Source organism: Gossypium raimondii, chromosome 2 (genome assembly GCF_025698545.1).
Source record: "Gossypium raimondii isolate GPD5lz chromosome 2, ASM2569854v1, whole genome shotgun sequence".
NCBI lineage: Eukaryota > Viridiplantae > Streptophyta > Magnoliopsida > Malvales > Malvaceae > Gossypium > Gossypium raimondii.
Window position 1 is genome coordinate 2,408,714 of NC_068566.1, and position 16,572 is coordinate 2,425,285.

The following is a 16,572-nucleotide window of genomic DNA, read 5'->3' on the forward strand; positions in this document are numbered from 1 at the left end:
TTTTCCTACAAGTAATTTCACTGTTTCCCATGTACCTGTTTTTTCAAGAGCGCGCATCTCCTTTAAAATAGTCTCCTTTCACTCAGGAACTTGTAAAGCATTTTTCACATTTTTGGGTATTTTCACAGTATCAAGACATAAAACAAAGGTTGAAAATGTCGAAGACAAGAATTTATAAGACACAAAGTTAGACATGGGATATTTGACAACATTTCTAACACATTTTCTTTTAGTAATTGGAATATCTAAATTAGAAAATTCATTGGTTGGATTATGAGCTTTACCTGGACTTTTGACAAGACCTTGCGGGTCAGATTCTTGGTGATGAATCTATTGGTTTCCACTTTCTTGATTTCGATTCCTTCTTGAGTAAACAATTAACTCTTTTGTTTGTTCTTTATTCTCATCATCATACTCTACACCTTCATACTCCTTTTCATTAACAACATTAACATCGTTAATTTCTATGTTAATCATAAATTGACCTTCCCCATTATTAGAATCCCTATGTTGTATATTCCTAGTGATTTATTGATCAATTATAGAATCTTCCTTACTATAATTCCTTCCTTGAAGATTAGAATCAAAGTAAGATTGCATTTCAACAAATGTGACATCCATAGTAACAATAATCTTCCAATCGATTGGATCGTAACATTTGTAACCCTTTTTATTAGAAGCATAGCCAATAAAGACGCATTTTTTCGCTCTAGGATCTAGTTTACCTTGGTTGTGAAGATGAACAAAAACACTACACCCAAAAACTCAGAGGGATAAATCTGTGATCAATTTAAAGTTAGGAAAGTTATCTTTAAAGAGACTGAAAGGAGTTTTATAGTTTAGAGTTTTACTAGGCATTCTATTAATAAGATATGTAGCTGTTAATAAGGCTTCGCCCCAAAGATAATGTGGTACTTGACTAGTAAACATTAAGACTCTAGTTACTTCCAAAAGATGTCGGTTTTTTCTTTCTGCAACCCCATGTTTTGGTGTATTTGTACAAGAACTTTGGTAGACTATACCATGTTTGGTTAAGAAAACACCTAATTGGTTACTAAAAAATTCCCCACCATTGTCACTCCGAAGTACTTCTATTCTCACACCAACTTGTGTTTTCACCATAGCATAAAAAAACTGAAACACATTTTTAACTTCAGACTTATCTTTTAATAAAAACACCCAACAAAGGTGAGTATGATCATCAATAAATGTGACAAACCAACGTTTTCCTGAAAAAGTTGAGACTCTTGAAGGTCCCCAAACATTACTATGAATTAACGAAAAAGGTTTGGAAGCTTTATATTTTTGAGGTGGGAAGAATGATCGATGATGTTTAGTCAATTCACAAAATTCATAGTGATATGAAGAAAGACTTTTATTTTTAAATAGATTAGGTAACAAATATCTTAAATAGTAAAAATTAGGATGCCCAAGCCTATAATGCCAAATCATAACCTTACCAAAACTAGAAGCAGAATTTAAACATAAAGTAATTGTTGGTTGACTTAGATGGTTGTCGTCAAGAAAGTAAATTCCACCAGATTCTTTAGCATTGCCAATCATCCTCCCCTAGACAATGTCCTGAAATTTACACATAGAGAAGTCAAATATAACATGACAATTCGAGGACATGGATAATTTACTGACCGGTATGAGATTCCAAGCTAGATTTGGCACATGTAAAACATCATGTAAAACCAAGGCAAAATTTTAATAGCGCATTTCCAGGCTATTGCTGAGAACGACCCTTCTGCTACTTTGATTTTTTTGTTTCTTGCACAAGGTGTGTAAGTTGAAAAAAGAAAATGACTACTAGTCATGTGATCACTAGCTCCAGAATCAACGATCCACGTGTTTGTTTTACAAGGCTTGGCACTGAAAAGAACAGAAAAATCAGTACCTAATTGGGCAAAGGAGGAAGAAGGATTATTGGATGAGCTAGGAAGATAAGAATTCATCCGAAATTGTGGTGATTGAAAAAGCTTGTGTAGATGCTCTAGTTGTTTCTTAGTGAACGGAGACCATTCTAGAGAACTTAAGCCCTCATAATTTTCATTAGTTGTTTCAACGGTAAAACCTTCTTCCTCTGTTTGATTGCTGGACCTCTAATGTCTAATGAAGGATGTTTTAACCATGATGCTACTAGAGATAACTTAGTTCAGATGCCATGAAAGTTTTCAAGAGAGCATTTAATAAAATTGTTCTGTATTTTATTAACTAAACAACTAAATTTAAATAGAGAAAAGAGTCATAACCTAATTGGGAAAACAACGAAACTTAAGTTAGTTATATATATCATTTTTATATGTTATATTCATCAAATTTTGATTTAATGTTTTGCTTCTCTATAGGGATTTTGATTTAGCGAAATTGAGATTTCAAGAATCTGTATGGTTCTTGTTATCAAGATGATTTAACTACATAAGCTATGATACGGATGTTGAAAAAGGTTTTCTTCAGTTCTTATGGAACAATATGGTTTGCCAAATATCACTGATTGAGAACGAAATTTGCTATTAGAATTTTACAAGAGAAGGTATGTACTATGTCCTTACTTTCATGTTTCACTAATTTCCTTCAAACTTTGCTAATGAATTTATCATTTTGCCCGTGAATTAGTTTTGCACCGATAGAACTATGGTGATAGGCTGATTTTCATGTCACCATAATGGTTCTAAAAAGTATTTAAAACTTTATACCTTATGAAATGTTTGCCTAAATCTTGTCATCTTAATGCAATAACATAAGTTTATTTGTTTTATATCTCAGGTGGGACTCAAACCTGATGAATTGATTATAATCATTTCAACAAGTAAAACATATACTAATATGTTATTGTTTTCATGCTATGCATGGTAGTTGCCTATAATTATTTCACTTTCACCCTCTGCTCCTCCTACTTATGGTCTCTCTTGTTCTTTTTTTTTTCCTTGAAACAGATCATATGGGGATGTCTTTGTTAAAAACACTTCTTAGTAACACTTCCTCATTTTTAAATTTGTCATCATTTAAGAACATTAACTCTGAACCAGTTCAGAAATACTACCAGAGAGCAGAAGAGATACTAAAGTTGTTGAAGCCAATAATTCTTAATGCAATAGTTGATTCAGAAATTATTTCTGATGAAGTGCTTGACAAGGCATTTGAAGAATTGGGTCTCTTTGTTGAAGAATTGCGAGAGCAATTTGAAAGCTGCCAACCCCTTTCGGGTAAAGTTTACTTTGTAAGTTACAAGTTATATATTTAGTTCTTTACTTCGCAATTTTATTGTAGTTGTAGCTGAGAGAAGTACCTAAACTGACCTTTATGGCATCAGCATACAGTTGATATGATGAAGCTTTGATCAGTTACTTGTGTCAGCACTAATATTTCCTTCCGTGATGCTCTTGAAGATTATTGTTGTCATTTTATACTTAATAGTATGCAACTGTAAGAATAATTATTAGAATCTGTAGCTTTCGGAAGTTTAGCCCCTAAGATCTGATTCTTGGATATTTGATCATATTCAAGTGGAGAATTGCTTTGACAGGTGTGGTTTAGATAATAATATCATAGAAGAATTGAATTTTATCATAAGTATTAGTTAATGCCATGGATAACCACCTTCTCTTCCGTTTGATGTTTAGGTTCTGCAAGTTGAGGCATTAATATCAAGGATTCAAAATTCTTGCTTGGACATATTCCAGTACTTGAAGTCTTCCGATCAGCATCTTCCTGATGAATTGAGTTCAACATCTCTTGAGGTAATCTATGACCCAAAATTGTTGAAGCTTGTACTTTTGTTTTTAGGTTTATAAGTAGATCTTAATTATCATATTCTCTCATGATTACCAAAGGTTTTTACTAAGATGAGAAATCATATATTGGAATGGCATCTAACCTATAAAGCTTTGAGAAGGGAGAAAATAAATACATGTCATTTTGATTCTATCTCCGAGTAATGCTAAAGAGGTATCCGCATTTCAGGAGGTCTGACAATTGGTATGATTGATCGCAGCATTGCTTGCAGAAAATTAAACATGTAGAATATTAACAAATATCATCTCTAATTAGGGAAGCCGTTAGGGATCAAGTGGATAGTGTTGGACTAAGCTCAGAAATATTAATGAAAATTTTCGAGAGCTTGAGCTTGAACTCAAACCAGGAGATTCTGGTAGGCTATGGCCCTTGAAAAGTTGAAGGAGAATGCTGAACAAGCTGAAAAAACTGCAGAAGTTGTGTTTATTGATCAACTTATTGCTCTTGTATCTCACATGCATCATCGCCTTGTCTTAATAAAACAATCTCACACCAGTAGCCCAGTTCTCATACCTGCTGATTTCTGTTGCCCCCTTTCCCTAGAGCTGATGACTGATCTGGTAATCGTGGCATCAGGACAAACCTATGAGTGAGCTTTCATCAAGAACTGGATTGATCTTGGTCTTACCGTGTGCCCCAAGACATGACAAACTTTGGCTCATATCAATCTTATACCTAATTACACAGAGAAAGCACTAATTACAAACTGGTGTGAATCAAACAATGTGAAGTTGCCTGATCCCATGAAGTCCATAAATCTAAATCAGTCTCATCTGCTTCTTGTCCATGAATCTAAATCTGCTGAGTCTGGCTTGCGAAAAGATTCAAACAGTTTTCTACATTCTAGAAACAGTCAATCTATGTCACCTCAGTCATGGTCTCCAAGTCAATCTAGTAAGAACTTAATCACATTTAGTGGACTTCATCGGGAGGCAACCTCCCAGATTCATCCTCGTTCTACCTCAGAGGGTTCCTTGGCAGGTGTTACTGAAGACATGTCAAATGTGGGATAAAGGGGTAGCGAATTAGTTGGCCAACCTCCAATGTCACCTTCTCGTAAAGAATTTCATAATACTGGACATTCCTCTCAGAACCATACAAGATCAGATTCAACCTCGAGTTCACTCTCTAATTTAGGTTTTCCTAGAGGAGATGTTGGAGATAACAGTGAAACTTCTGAGAGGTCAACTCATGTCGCAGCCTCTAGCAATGATATTTCTGGGGCTATTTTACCAAAATAGTCCAAAAAATATTATGTTTACAAAAATAACCCAGGTTTAAAAACAATCACCAAAATAACCTAAAATGAACAGTGAAATGGGGTTGTGGCCTGTCAATGACCGGAACCACCTTGTATTTTGGACCCATGATTGCCTTATAATTGTGTCAGACTTAAAAAAATGATTTTTTTGGTTCTGGCCTGTCAATGGCCGAAACCAGTGTATTTTTTTTAAATTGTATAATACTGGTATGCAGAAAAGAGAAAAAAATGGAAATTTTTTTTTTGAGGTGCTGACTTGTCAATGGCCGACACCCCCTGTATACGAAAAAAAATATTTTTTCGGGTATTGGTCTATCAATGACTGGTACCAGAATACGAAAAAAGTAAAAAAAAAATTTGGTGGTGGCCTGCCAATGGCCGGCACCACCTTTTTCCAAAAAATATATATTTTTTTTTACTTTTGGTTTGTCAATGTCCAGCACCAGTATACGAAAAAAGTAAAAAAAAAAAATTTTGTGGTGGCCTGCCAATTGCCGGCACCACCTTTATTGGAATTTTTTTTTACTTTTTTCGTGTCAATGGCAGGCACCAGTATACAAAAAAAGTAAAAAAAAAATTTGGTGGTGGCCTACCAATGGTCGGCACCAGTAAATTTTTTTTTTTACTTTTTTCGTGTCAATAGCCGGCCCAAAATGAAGCATCCGGCTCATCATCATAGTACATGGATCCGGATCCGGTGCGTGAATTTCCTCCATCATTTGAAGATATTTTTGGTGACAACCTCCACCCTTAACATTCGACACGATCCGGATCATCATCCTCATACCACCTGGAGTTCCATCCTGAAGCACGTACACCCACAACTGAGGATATTTTTCCATCGGCACCTCCGGTCACACAATACAAATTAGTCCCGATTATGGTGTATATGATTATTCCACCTTTCTAACTACACCGGACGGGACACGGGACGCCGGACCGAGCAATTCTCAAACGCCTTAGCAAGGTGCACGACATCGCCGACGGAGGCATCTAGATCGTTACACACCAGCGCCGGGGACGTCCCAGGATCGCGACAATTTTAATTTTTTCTGTTAATTTTTTCTTTTTTTAAATTATTCTGTAAATATTTCTTTTATTTTTACAGTTTACTTTTTTTAATATTAATTTAATAGATCTAAAATAATTATTTGTTTGAATAAATGACTTCGTAATATTTAGAAAATAATAATTCAAATAAGTAATACGACACGACAAAATTAAATTTGCATACACAATAAAATACAATCATTATACAATATTAATACAAAAATATAAATTTCAAACAAAAATAATATGCACGATATTAAATTCAAACATCCAATAAACTACAAACAGATAGGTAAAATTAATACACAAAATTTAATTTTCAAACTTTATATATTACAGATTAAATTAAATTTACATATAAAAATACAAACATTCTAAAAAATTATTACACGAAAATATAAAAATGAAACCTTAAATCCTAAACAACTATATTAAATTTACAGATATAAAAAATACAAACATTCTTAAGAAACAATAGAATTATTTTTAATAATAGTTTCTTCACAATTAATTGTCTTCTGCTCTAGACTTTTTCTTCCTCCATTGTCCCATGAGATCCCATGAGATAACTTTGCATGGAGACTCTACCAACCGGTTCCAATCAAAATCTAGTTGCGGAATTAACACTATTGCACCATAGATAATGTCCATCTGCGTTGGACAACCCGATTAGCCATCTATAGTGCAAATAATCATCCAACCCTTAACATCATAACCTTTAGGTTGGACATGACAGTATATAATTCAACTCCATTAAAATATAACAGCACATAATTCAACCCCGAAATTTTGTTGTACACTACGAAAAACTCCATACACTATCCGATCCAAAAAAACTTATTTCATGATATACTACAAAACACTATCATTTTGATAGCTCTCTCAAATTTTTTTTCATTCAATTTACACTATCATAACCCAAGCCACTCACTATATATAAAGTTTAATGCCAGCCATTGACAGACCAAAAGTAAAAAAAAAAAATAGAAAAAGGTGGTGCCGGCCATTGGTAGGCCACCACCAATTTTTTTTTACTTTTTTCGTATATTGGTGCCGGCCATTGACACGAAAAAAGTAAAAAAAATTCCAATAAAGGTGGTGTCGGCCATTGGCAGACCATTTTTTTTACTTTTTTCGTATACTGGTGCCTTCCATTGACACGAAAAATGTAAAAAAAATTATTATTTTCCAATAAAGGTGGTGCTGGCCATTGGCAGGCCACCACCAAAATTATTATTTTTTACTTTTTTCGTATACTAGTGCCGTCCATTGACAGACCAAAAGTAAAAAAAAAAGTTTTGAAAAAAGGTGGTGCCGGCCATTGGCAGGCCACCACTAATTTTTTTTTTTACTTTTTTCGTATTCTGGTATCGATTATTGACAAACCAATACTCAAAAAAATATTTTTTTTTGTATAGGAGGCCGCCATTGATGAGCCAAAGACCAAATTTTTTTTTTTTTCAGATACCAAGATATACAATTTAAAAAAATACTTGTTCCGCCATTGATGTGCCGTAACCAAAAAATTATTTTTTTTAAGTCTGACACAATTATTAGACAATCATGGGTTCAAAATACAATGTGATTCCGGCCATTAATAGGCCATAACTCTATTTCACTGTTCATTTCAAGTTATTTTGGTGATTATTTTTAAACCTAAATTATTATTGTAAATATAATTTTTTTTAGACTATTTTGGTAAAATAGCCTATTTCTGTGATTGATGGATGCACGATCTCGAAGCCAAACAATGTGGCGCCGGCCGACAGAAAGGCTTCTTCCAAGGATAGTTTCTTCTCCAGCTACTCAGAACAGGGCTGAGCTTTCTGGCATTGAAACCCAGGTTAAGAAGTTGGTAGAGGACTTGAAGAGTACATCAGTCGATGCTCAAAGGGAGGCTGCATCTCAGCTCAGGTTACTTGCCAAGCACAATATGGATAATCGAATTATAATAGCAAACTGTGGGGCAATTAGCTTGTTAGTTGATTTACTTCATTCACCAGATGCAAAGACTCAAGAAAATGCCGTCACGGCACTTCTTATCTATTAATGATAACAACAAAACAGCTATTGCTAATGCAAATGCTATTGAGCCTTTGATTCGTGTGCTCAAGACAGGAAGTCCTGAAGCTAAAGAAAACTCGGCTGCTACTCTCTTCAGTCTTAGAGTCATTGAGGATAACAAAGTCAGGACCGGAAGGTCTGGGGCAATCAGGCCTCTTGTTGATTTGCTGGGGAATGGTACTCCTCGAGGAAAGAAAGATGCAGCGACAGCCTTGTTTAACCTATCAATATTTCATAAAAACAAGGCCCAAATTGTAGAAGACGATGCTGTAAGATACCTTGTCGATTTGATGGACCCAGCAGCTGGAATGGTTGATAAGGCAGTAGCTGTTTTGGCAAACCTTGCTACGATTCCTGAAGGGAGGACCACAATTGGGCAGGAAGGTGGGATTCCTGTGCTGGTTGAGGTTGTTGAATTGGGTTCAGCAAGAGGAAAGGAATATGCCGCCGCCGCTCTTTTACAGCTCTGCACAAACAGTAGTAGGTTTTGCATTATGGTGCTGCAAGGAGGAGCTGTTCCACCACTAGTGGCATTGTCCCAGTCCGGCACCCCGAGAGCCAAAGAGAAGGTACATACCGCTTCTGCCGGGTTTTCTCTCTTTTCTACATCACCTCCTTTAACTCCAAAAATTTATATATGTATCATAAAGCTTCTGGTCCTTACAGGCATAGGCACTTCTGGGCTACTTTCGAAGCCAACGACATGGAAATGCTGGAAGAGGCTGAAAGTCAGAAAAACAACCTCCATCTATACGGTTTGTTGCACATTTGATGTTTGCAAATAATGCATGTGAAGCTTTGCTGCTTGACAGGGTTTGTTGTAGAAATTGTGAATGTTGTTGGGAAAAGGGGTTTTCATTACATGTGAATCTGTATCTGTCTGGTGTTTTGCAATTTGCAGTGACCTTTGGGGAGTGAATAATCTCTGTTCCATTGATTATATATCTTTTGACTATGTTTTTCATACACTATCGAATATTCAGATTGATTTGTATGTAAGCTATTGCTTAGTTTCTTTACAGGCAAACAAGTTCTACGAACTTAATTGAAAAATTACCAAAAATTTATAACAAATATTATTACGAGGGTATTTTGGTCTTTGCATATTTTTATATATAATTTAGAAAACTATATATATATATATATATATATATAAAAGATAAGGTCAAACACCGTAATCTTTTAACATATATAATTTTACCCTTTCAATCAAAGTATTATATGAGTTTGATATTTATTTTTTGAGTAAACAACGTTCAAAGTTACTAAATTATTAATAAATTTATGTCTTCATTATTTAATTTTAAAAGGTTACAAAATAGTCATAAATTATGCGAATGTTTTATTTTAAGTCATTGGGTTGTTAAAGTCATTATTGTATGACTTTTTCTGTTCGCATTGCCTACAAAAGTCATTATTTCTCTTCTCTTCTACAATTCAAATTTTCTCCATGAATCAAATTTGAACATCACAAATCTGTGAGCCAAAACCTAAATAACTTTCTTCTCCAATCTTTGACGCTGACTGTTAGATTGATTTGGATCTAAGATATGTTCTTCTACTCGTCGATGGGTACTAATCCACCGTACTAATCGTCGAACCGTCACTTAGAGATTGCTAGTCAAGACTTTTTTTGTTAAAAAAAATAGCAATCCAATGATTTAAATAAAAACTTTTGAATAGTTCAGTGATATAAATAAAAACTTTCAAAATAATTCAGTGACCATTTTGTAACTTTTTAAAAATTGAGTAACTAAAGCATAAACTTACTAATAGTTTAGTGACTTTGTGCGTAGTTTACCCTTTTTTATATAATATATTTGTTTAATTAATACTAGTTTTTTTATAAATATATTTGTTTAAGTTACTTATCATGTGTCAAAATCCATTCTATGTATATATATATACTGATATTTAGCGAAAAACTCTTATCTTTTCAAATCAAAACGACGTTTAAGAGATTATTACATGTTCATCTTTCGGGTTAATTCCCATTTGGCGCCGCTAAAGTATAGCTCAGATTCTAAGTCCTCAAAATAATAATATCGGATCAATGACCATTTCATTAACTTAAGCATCTATTTCAGTATTAAGTGTTAGCTCGAATTTGACATGAAATTTATTTAAAACACATAACCACTATGTATACCTATCAAGTCCATATTACCAATATAAACCAGATAGGTCTCTATCCGTACCTAATGAAAAAAATGAGATCACTTCTTATGGTTTCGTTGAGAATGAGTCTGATCTAGTAAATGGCCTATTAGAAGTAGAAGGCGCTCTGGTGGGATTCTCACGGACAAAAAAAAGATTGCGGTCAGTTTGATAATGATCGAGTGACATTGCTTCTTCGGTTCGAACTAGAGAATCTCTTACATATGATGCAAAATAAATCTTGTTCTATCGCTGATCGTGTTAAAAAAAAGTTTCAAAATTTTAATAATATTATCTATTTTTTAACACATTATATTATAAATATTCATTTAGTATATACATATATATTTTAAATATGTTTCACGTCGATTCATCCAACGTTTATGCAAAGATTTATTACTTTTATATACTTAATTAAAATGTAGATAAATTTAAAATTCCAAACACGTGTGATGAAATTAACATTCATTTTTAATATATATTATAATCGTATTATATTTTAAAATTTTCATAGTAGTTATATCATTTTAAAAGTTGTATATAAGACAGATGAATTAGGTAGGGACTCAAGAACAAAAACGAATTAGGTAGGGACTACGCTCATAAATAAACGAATCAATCCTTTCCTTTTAAATTATTATAAATTTATAAGGGATAAAACAATATTTAATCCCTATTTTAACAACTTTTCCAACTTGGTCCTTGAACCTTTTTTGGTCCTTATTAACCTTTAAACTTGGCAGATTTTTTCAATTTTGTCCTTAAACATGGATTCTATTAAGGTTGATTATTAACACTTTGAGATTATTCTACGTCATCAACTGAAAATTTTGTAAAAAAATATTTAATAAATCTTAGTATTTTTTTTAAAATTTTAGGTGGTGATGTGGTATAACCTCAGAGTTCATATCATCGTATCTTAATTGAATCCAAATTTAAGGGTCAAATTGGAAAAAGTTACCAAGTTCCAGGACTAAGAGACTAAATTGTAAAAGGCTGTCAAATTCAGGGACTAAAGGTTGATTTATCCTTTATTATAATATCTGCTTTTATTCCTTTCGACTGACGAGAAAGAAGAATCTCCAGCCAACATTGCTACAGTCCATTGACACCTTGCAATTTCTCCTTTATTTTGAACTTTTTCTTTTAGAACTTCAATTATTTTTCTTTACAATCAAATAATTCAAAAAAAATTTGTTAACGGTGGCGCTACACTCTCCTCCGGTGACCTCGGGTATGTCGTCCGCCAATCACATTCATTGAAATATAGACTCGAATGCTAGGTTCTTCTTTTACTCTTCTCTGTTCCCTGTTTTGGGGTTTAGGGTTTTTCAAGCTATGTTTATTTCAATGTGTAAATTTCTTCTCTTTTACGATAAATGTTTTCATTTTTCTCCGTTGTTTTATTTTTACTTGACCCTCTCTAATTGAACTTTTGTGTGTGTGTGTGTGTGTGTGTGTGTGTACATTTTTCTTTTGGTTTTGTTCTAACTTGTTATTTGTTGGAAAATTTGAATTTTTTTTTTGTTTATTTTAGCTTTTTTTATGTTCTGCAGCTTTGATGAATGTGTATATAATTATAAGGATATGAGCTATTTACTTTAGTCCTTTTCAAAAAGGAGCTTTGCTTAGCTGAAATGATGATGTTTGAATTTGTTGTGAACTTTGCAGGAGTTTGTAATTAATTGACTTATTAGTGAATTTAACTAGTCTTTTATAGTATAGGCTCTGAATTGGAGCCAAAAGACAAGTGTAATACAATGATGGAAATGGTTGCAAATGGTAATGGAAATGGAAGCTTGCCCCAAGATTCGAAAGATAAGTTTATGCATTGTGCGAGTAATTGTGAGAACCGAGACTTTGGCGGGGGAACCCTGTGTGGTGTTGGGGAAGGGAAGATAGCCAAAGGAACTGAGAATGTGGAGATTAACATCACTGAATGCTCAAATTCTGGCATGGATAGGTTGGCTGTTGTTGAATGTGAGGATGACACTGAGAATTCGAGTTCTTTTGGTGGTACGGTGTCTGGGGTTGAGAATGATTCGGCAGTAAGTGATGTTGAAGTTGAATCAGCATTATGTAGTGGAAGTCCGTTGGGATCAGTGTTTGATGGATTGTTCCTATTGAGGTACTTTCTTTCTTCTTTTTTTGTATCTTGAACTATTTTGCTTTTGTGTTAGTTTATTGATTTTTAGTGAAACCTTATTTAATTTGTTGGTTTCTAAGAATTCACCATAAATGTACTTAAAATTATATCGACTATTAACAATACAATTATTGTTTCCACTGTTTTGGCTGGCAAATGGTAAAATAAAAATATAAACTGTTATCATTTGTGAAGTATATACCAAGTTTGATGTCAATTACATGTTGCATTATTCAGTTCGTTTTCTTTTTCCTAAATTTTCCAGGAAGAGAAAGTTGACAGATCATTGGAGGAGGTTTATTCGTCCCCTTATGTGGCGATGTAAATGGTTAGAGTTGCAACTTAGGGAGTTTAAGTCTCGGGCACTGAAGTATGATAAAGAACTTGCAGAATATGATCAGAGAAAGAGTTTTGAATATGAAAAGTTCACATTTGAAGGACTTAATGTTAAGTCACAACCTTTTCCGTGTCAAATTCAAAGAAAGAAATTAATGAAGAGGAGGAAAAGAAAGCGAGTTGAAGATACTGCTGATTTAGCATCTTATATGTCGAATCATAACCTCTTCTCATATTATGGTATGAAACTATAAATTTCATGATCATTCTTCGTGGAATATGTATTTGCAAGTACAAATCTGATAAGTGTATTCTCTTTTGCTCCCAGATAGTAAGAAATCTGTTGCTGCTACTGCTTCTGCTACTCATGAGGATGATAATGGTAATTTAGGTAAGAAATATATTTGACTGAGCTTATAGGTAATAGAACAAGTTCCGACAAATAGCCTTTGTGATTGTGTGTTTCCGAAAATTGACACTCTCTACTGGAGATCTTGGTCCGTTTTCTTAGTTCATTATTTCTACAGGAAACAAAATGATCAACAGTACTGAAGAGGTTGATGATGGATTGTCAAGTCTCGAATTAAAAGACGGTGATATTTGGTTACAACAGATCCTTAGAAAGATTGATCTGATGCAATCACAAGTTCACAAGTTAAAGACCCGAGTTGACAATGTGGTTAATGAAAGTCCTCGAAAGTTCACTTCCGTTAATGTATTGAGTTCAGTTACACCATGCAACACATTAACTGGTTCTAGAAGTCACTCTTCTCCACCTGGTAGCGGAGAGAGAACCCCTGTTACATCTCAGCGTCGTTCTGGGGGTAACATGGGAGATCTTCTTATGCCTGGAAATAGTGCAGTTTCTAGTCATGGAGAGGTTACACCTTTTCCCGATGCGATTGATGGAACCGGTCAGCATCTTCCTGCGGTTTCTTATGACAATGTGAGTTCTCTTTCGATGCATTCTTCTTGATCATTCATGTTTTTCTCTTCCATCATTTCTGTAACATTAAATTCTCTTTTAATTTTTACATTTCTATCATTTGCTTTGCATAGGGCCTCAGCTGAGGATAACAAAGGATTGTGCTTGTAATTTGATTTTAGATTTCATTCTTTGCTTCTGCTAATACTGTTGACTCGGAAAAATCTTTGTTGCTTTCCCCTTCCTCCTGTAATTCCCACTTTATTTGTTCAATTAACACATCACACTAACATATGATGATCCCTGTTTTTTGTAATCAGGTTTTGGTTTTAATTGTTTTATGATTGATGTGAATATTAATTAGTGTTATATATTCCAAATAAGCATTTCGACCATCTTGTTTTTGTTTATAATGCAACTGATCTTCATTATATTTGCAGACCGAGGATGATATTTTGATACACAATCCCGCTGCCAAGGAAGAGTTGCGTAATTTTCAAAGTGGTTTAACTCAACAATCAGAGGAGCCGCCGATGCCAGCTGAACCACCAAAGACTATTTCTACTGTTCCTGCGCCTAGAAATGACCTCCCTACGGAACCATCTGTTCAACCAAACGTGAATTTATCTTTGGCTTCCAAGTCTAAAGTCCCGAATAACAAAAGGAAAAGGGGGAAGAGGGGTAAACGTAAATCAGGCACCAGCTGGTGGAGTCGGAGATCCTCAGGTTAGCAAAATCTTTTAAAGTTGGGATTACTGTATCTGTACATGTTCAAAGAAAACCTCTGGAAAAGCATTGGTAAAACTTTTCCAACCTTAATTATATCTGTATGTACATGCTAAGTGTGTATTCTCTTTATCCTTTTGTTTCAAGGGCAACCTGTACATGCCCTTCTCATCCCTATGGGGACATACTCATGCTGTTTAGACGCCAAGCTGTATTCAAAGTTTGACATTCTGTTTTCCGGTTATGTATTAATCCCAAGTCTCGAATCAATTTGTTGTTATGTCTTAACAATTGGAATTTCACATTTAGAATAGTGAAGAACTTTCATTGTAGTTGGGAAATAAAGATGAAATGCAATTTGTTTTATTTAAGTAAACACCTATAGAGCAATGAGTAAATATTTTATTTCATACACGCATACTATTATTATTGTTGCTGTTGCTGTTGTTGTTTTACATATATTTGGCTTCCTAGGAAGTGGTATATGTGAATGAAATGGAAAACCCAAAACATAAACTGCACTGGAACTTTTAGAACTATTAGAGATAGATGCAGGTGTCACAAGCGGAAGCTAGCTGCTACTCCATTTGTGTGCACGGAAACTGCTCTGGGATCTCTTTCAGGCAGGCCATGACACCGGGAGAAGTCAGATCTAATTCCGATAGATCAAGGGCACTTAGGCTTGCCCTTGGAGTTCAACTTGTCTCTATAGCAACGGCATTCGGATTTGTTGCCATAGGTACCTGAAGGAACACACTTACAATCCTGGCAGCAAATCCCACAGTACTTCAAGCACCGGTCTTTCACTCCTGCCTTCTTACATCTTTCCCCACACTTTTTATCACAGAAACCTATTAGCAAGTCCTCCCCAAAAAAAATCTCATTAGAACCCAAAAACGATGAGTTTTGTATTAGTTTTTAGTTAATGTAGCAATGTGAAAGTCAAATGCATGCATGGTTAACAAACTAGTAATTGATTAATAAAGAAGATTACTTGGAGGAGGATGAGCAGCAGGAGACGGCGGAGGGATGGTGGTAGGGGCAGCTGGTCTGGGATGTGGTGCAACGGGTTCAGCGAAGGAGAGCCGAACAAATGATGAACCCAAAACCAGAAACATAAACAACAAAGTTGCAAATAAGAGCTTCATATTGTTTTTTTGAGAGAGACTGTAAGTATAGCAAGGATAGAGTAGAACAACAATATGTGTGTGTGTAATATTGTGGCTAATTACTCTCTCGACCGAAATGAGAGGCCAGTGGCCGAAGGTTGAGTGAAGGGTGGCTCTGTGAGGGCTTCTGGTTGCTGATGGATTTGTGTGATTTTGCAAAGGTATTTATAGTTAGCAATGTGATTTATACTAAAATATGTTCATTAAATGCAACGTTTGAAGACTTCATTAAGGTCAGCTTTATTCTCGGATCACTTAAAATAAAAAGATTCAAAATTCAGTTAATCTAGGACAGGTTCTTCCTTTTCGAATATTTAGAAAGTTGTTTAATCCAAAAACCTAAGTTAATTGACTTGCTATCAAAGTTAAAAATAAATTAGGGAGTAGCAATTAAATTGTATATTTTTATGAGGGTCAAAATATAAATTTACTATTTTAATAGTTTATATATTTTTAACTTTTCAAAGGATTAAATCAAAATTTTATCATTTTGAAGAAGTTAAAAAGAGCAATTTTATTATATTCTAACTTAATTTCAAAAGGGTAAACTACTAAAATAATCATTTTTATTTATCTCAGGTTACATTTTAGTTACTTATATTTGAAATGTTATGTTTTAGCCACTTACGTTATTGCCTTGTAACATTTTAGTTACTGAGCCATTAATTGACGTTAACGGTGTAACGGTAAGCTGACGTAAGACATTAAATCATCATTTCAAACAAAAAAAATTAAGTTAATTTATACAATCGGTCCCTATATTTTTTCATTTTAAACTATTTAATTTTTTTCTTTTATGTTCTTTTAACTTTTTTTTTCATTCTCTTCTACTTTTCACTCTATTTTCCTCCTCTATATTTCTTTTAACGTAGTTTTTTTATGTTTGTCGTTTGTTAAAACTAGTCCCTATACTTTTATTTATTTTTAAACAATTTAACTT

At 34.1% G+C, this 16,572-nt stretch overlaps 2 protein-coding genes and 1 pseudogene across 4 annotated transcripts; 2 read left to right on the forward strand and 1 right to left on the reverse strand.

The window, feature by feature from the left end:
* Positions 1–2,356: 2,356 nt before the first annotated feature.
* Positions 2,357–9,192, forward strand: LOC105789454 (U-box domain-containing protein 4-like; annotated as a pseudogene).
* Positions 9,193–11,409: 2,217 nt separating this feature from the next.
* On the forward strand, positions 11,410–14,839 carry LOC105787657 (uncharacterized). Of its 3 annotated transcripts, none has more exons than XM_012614139.2 (6): positions 11,410–11,564; positions 12,002–12,458; positions 12,742–13,052; positions 13,141–13,203; positions 13,340–13,758; positions 14,178–14,839. In XM_012614139.2, exons 2-6 carry the CDS (start codon positions 12,091–12,093, stop codon positions 14,466–14,468), a joined length of 1,452 nt encoding a protein of 483 aa, XP_012469593.2. In that variant the 5' UTR covers positions 11,410–11,564; positions 12,002–12,090; the 3' UTR covers positions 14,469–14,839. The 3 variants fall into 3 exon arrangements, with proteins under 3 accessions (XP_012469593.2, XP_012469594.2, XP_012469592.2); XM_012614140.2 differs by having other exon boundaries at positions 12,056–12,458; XM_012614138.2 differs by having other exon boundaries at positions 11,412–11,613.
* On the reverse strand, positions 14,805–15,869 carry LOC128035316 (peamaclein-like). The gene is made up of 2 exons (XM_052624720.1): positions 15,458–15,869; positions 14,805–15,314 (listed from the first exon to the last, which is right to left on the reverse strand). The coding sequence occupies exons 1-2, from the start codon at positions 15,609–15,611 to the stop codon at positions 15,130–15,132; spliced, it is 339 nt and encodes a 112-aa protein (XP_052480680.1). The 5' UTR covers positions 15,612–15,869; the 3' UTR covers positions 14,805–15,129.
* Between the last annotated feature and the right edge of the window lie 703 nt (positions 15,870–16,572).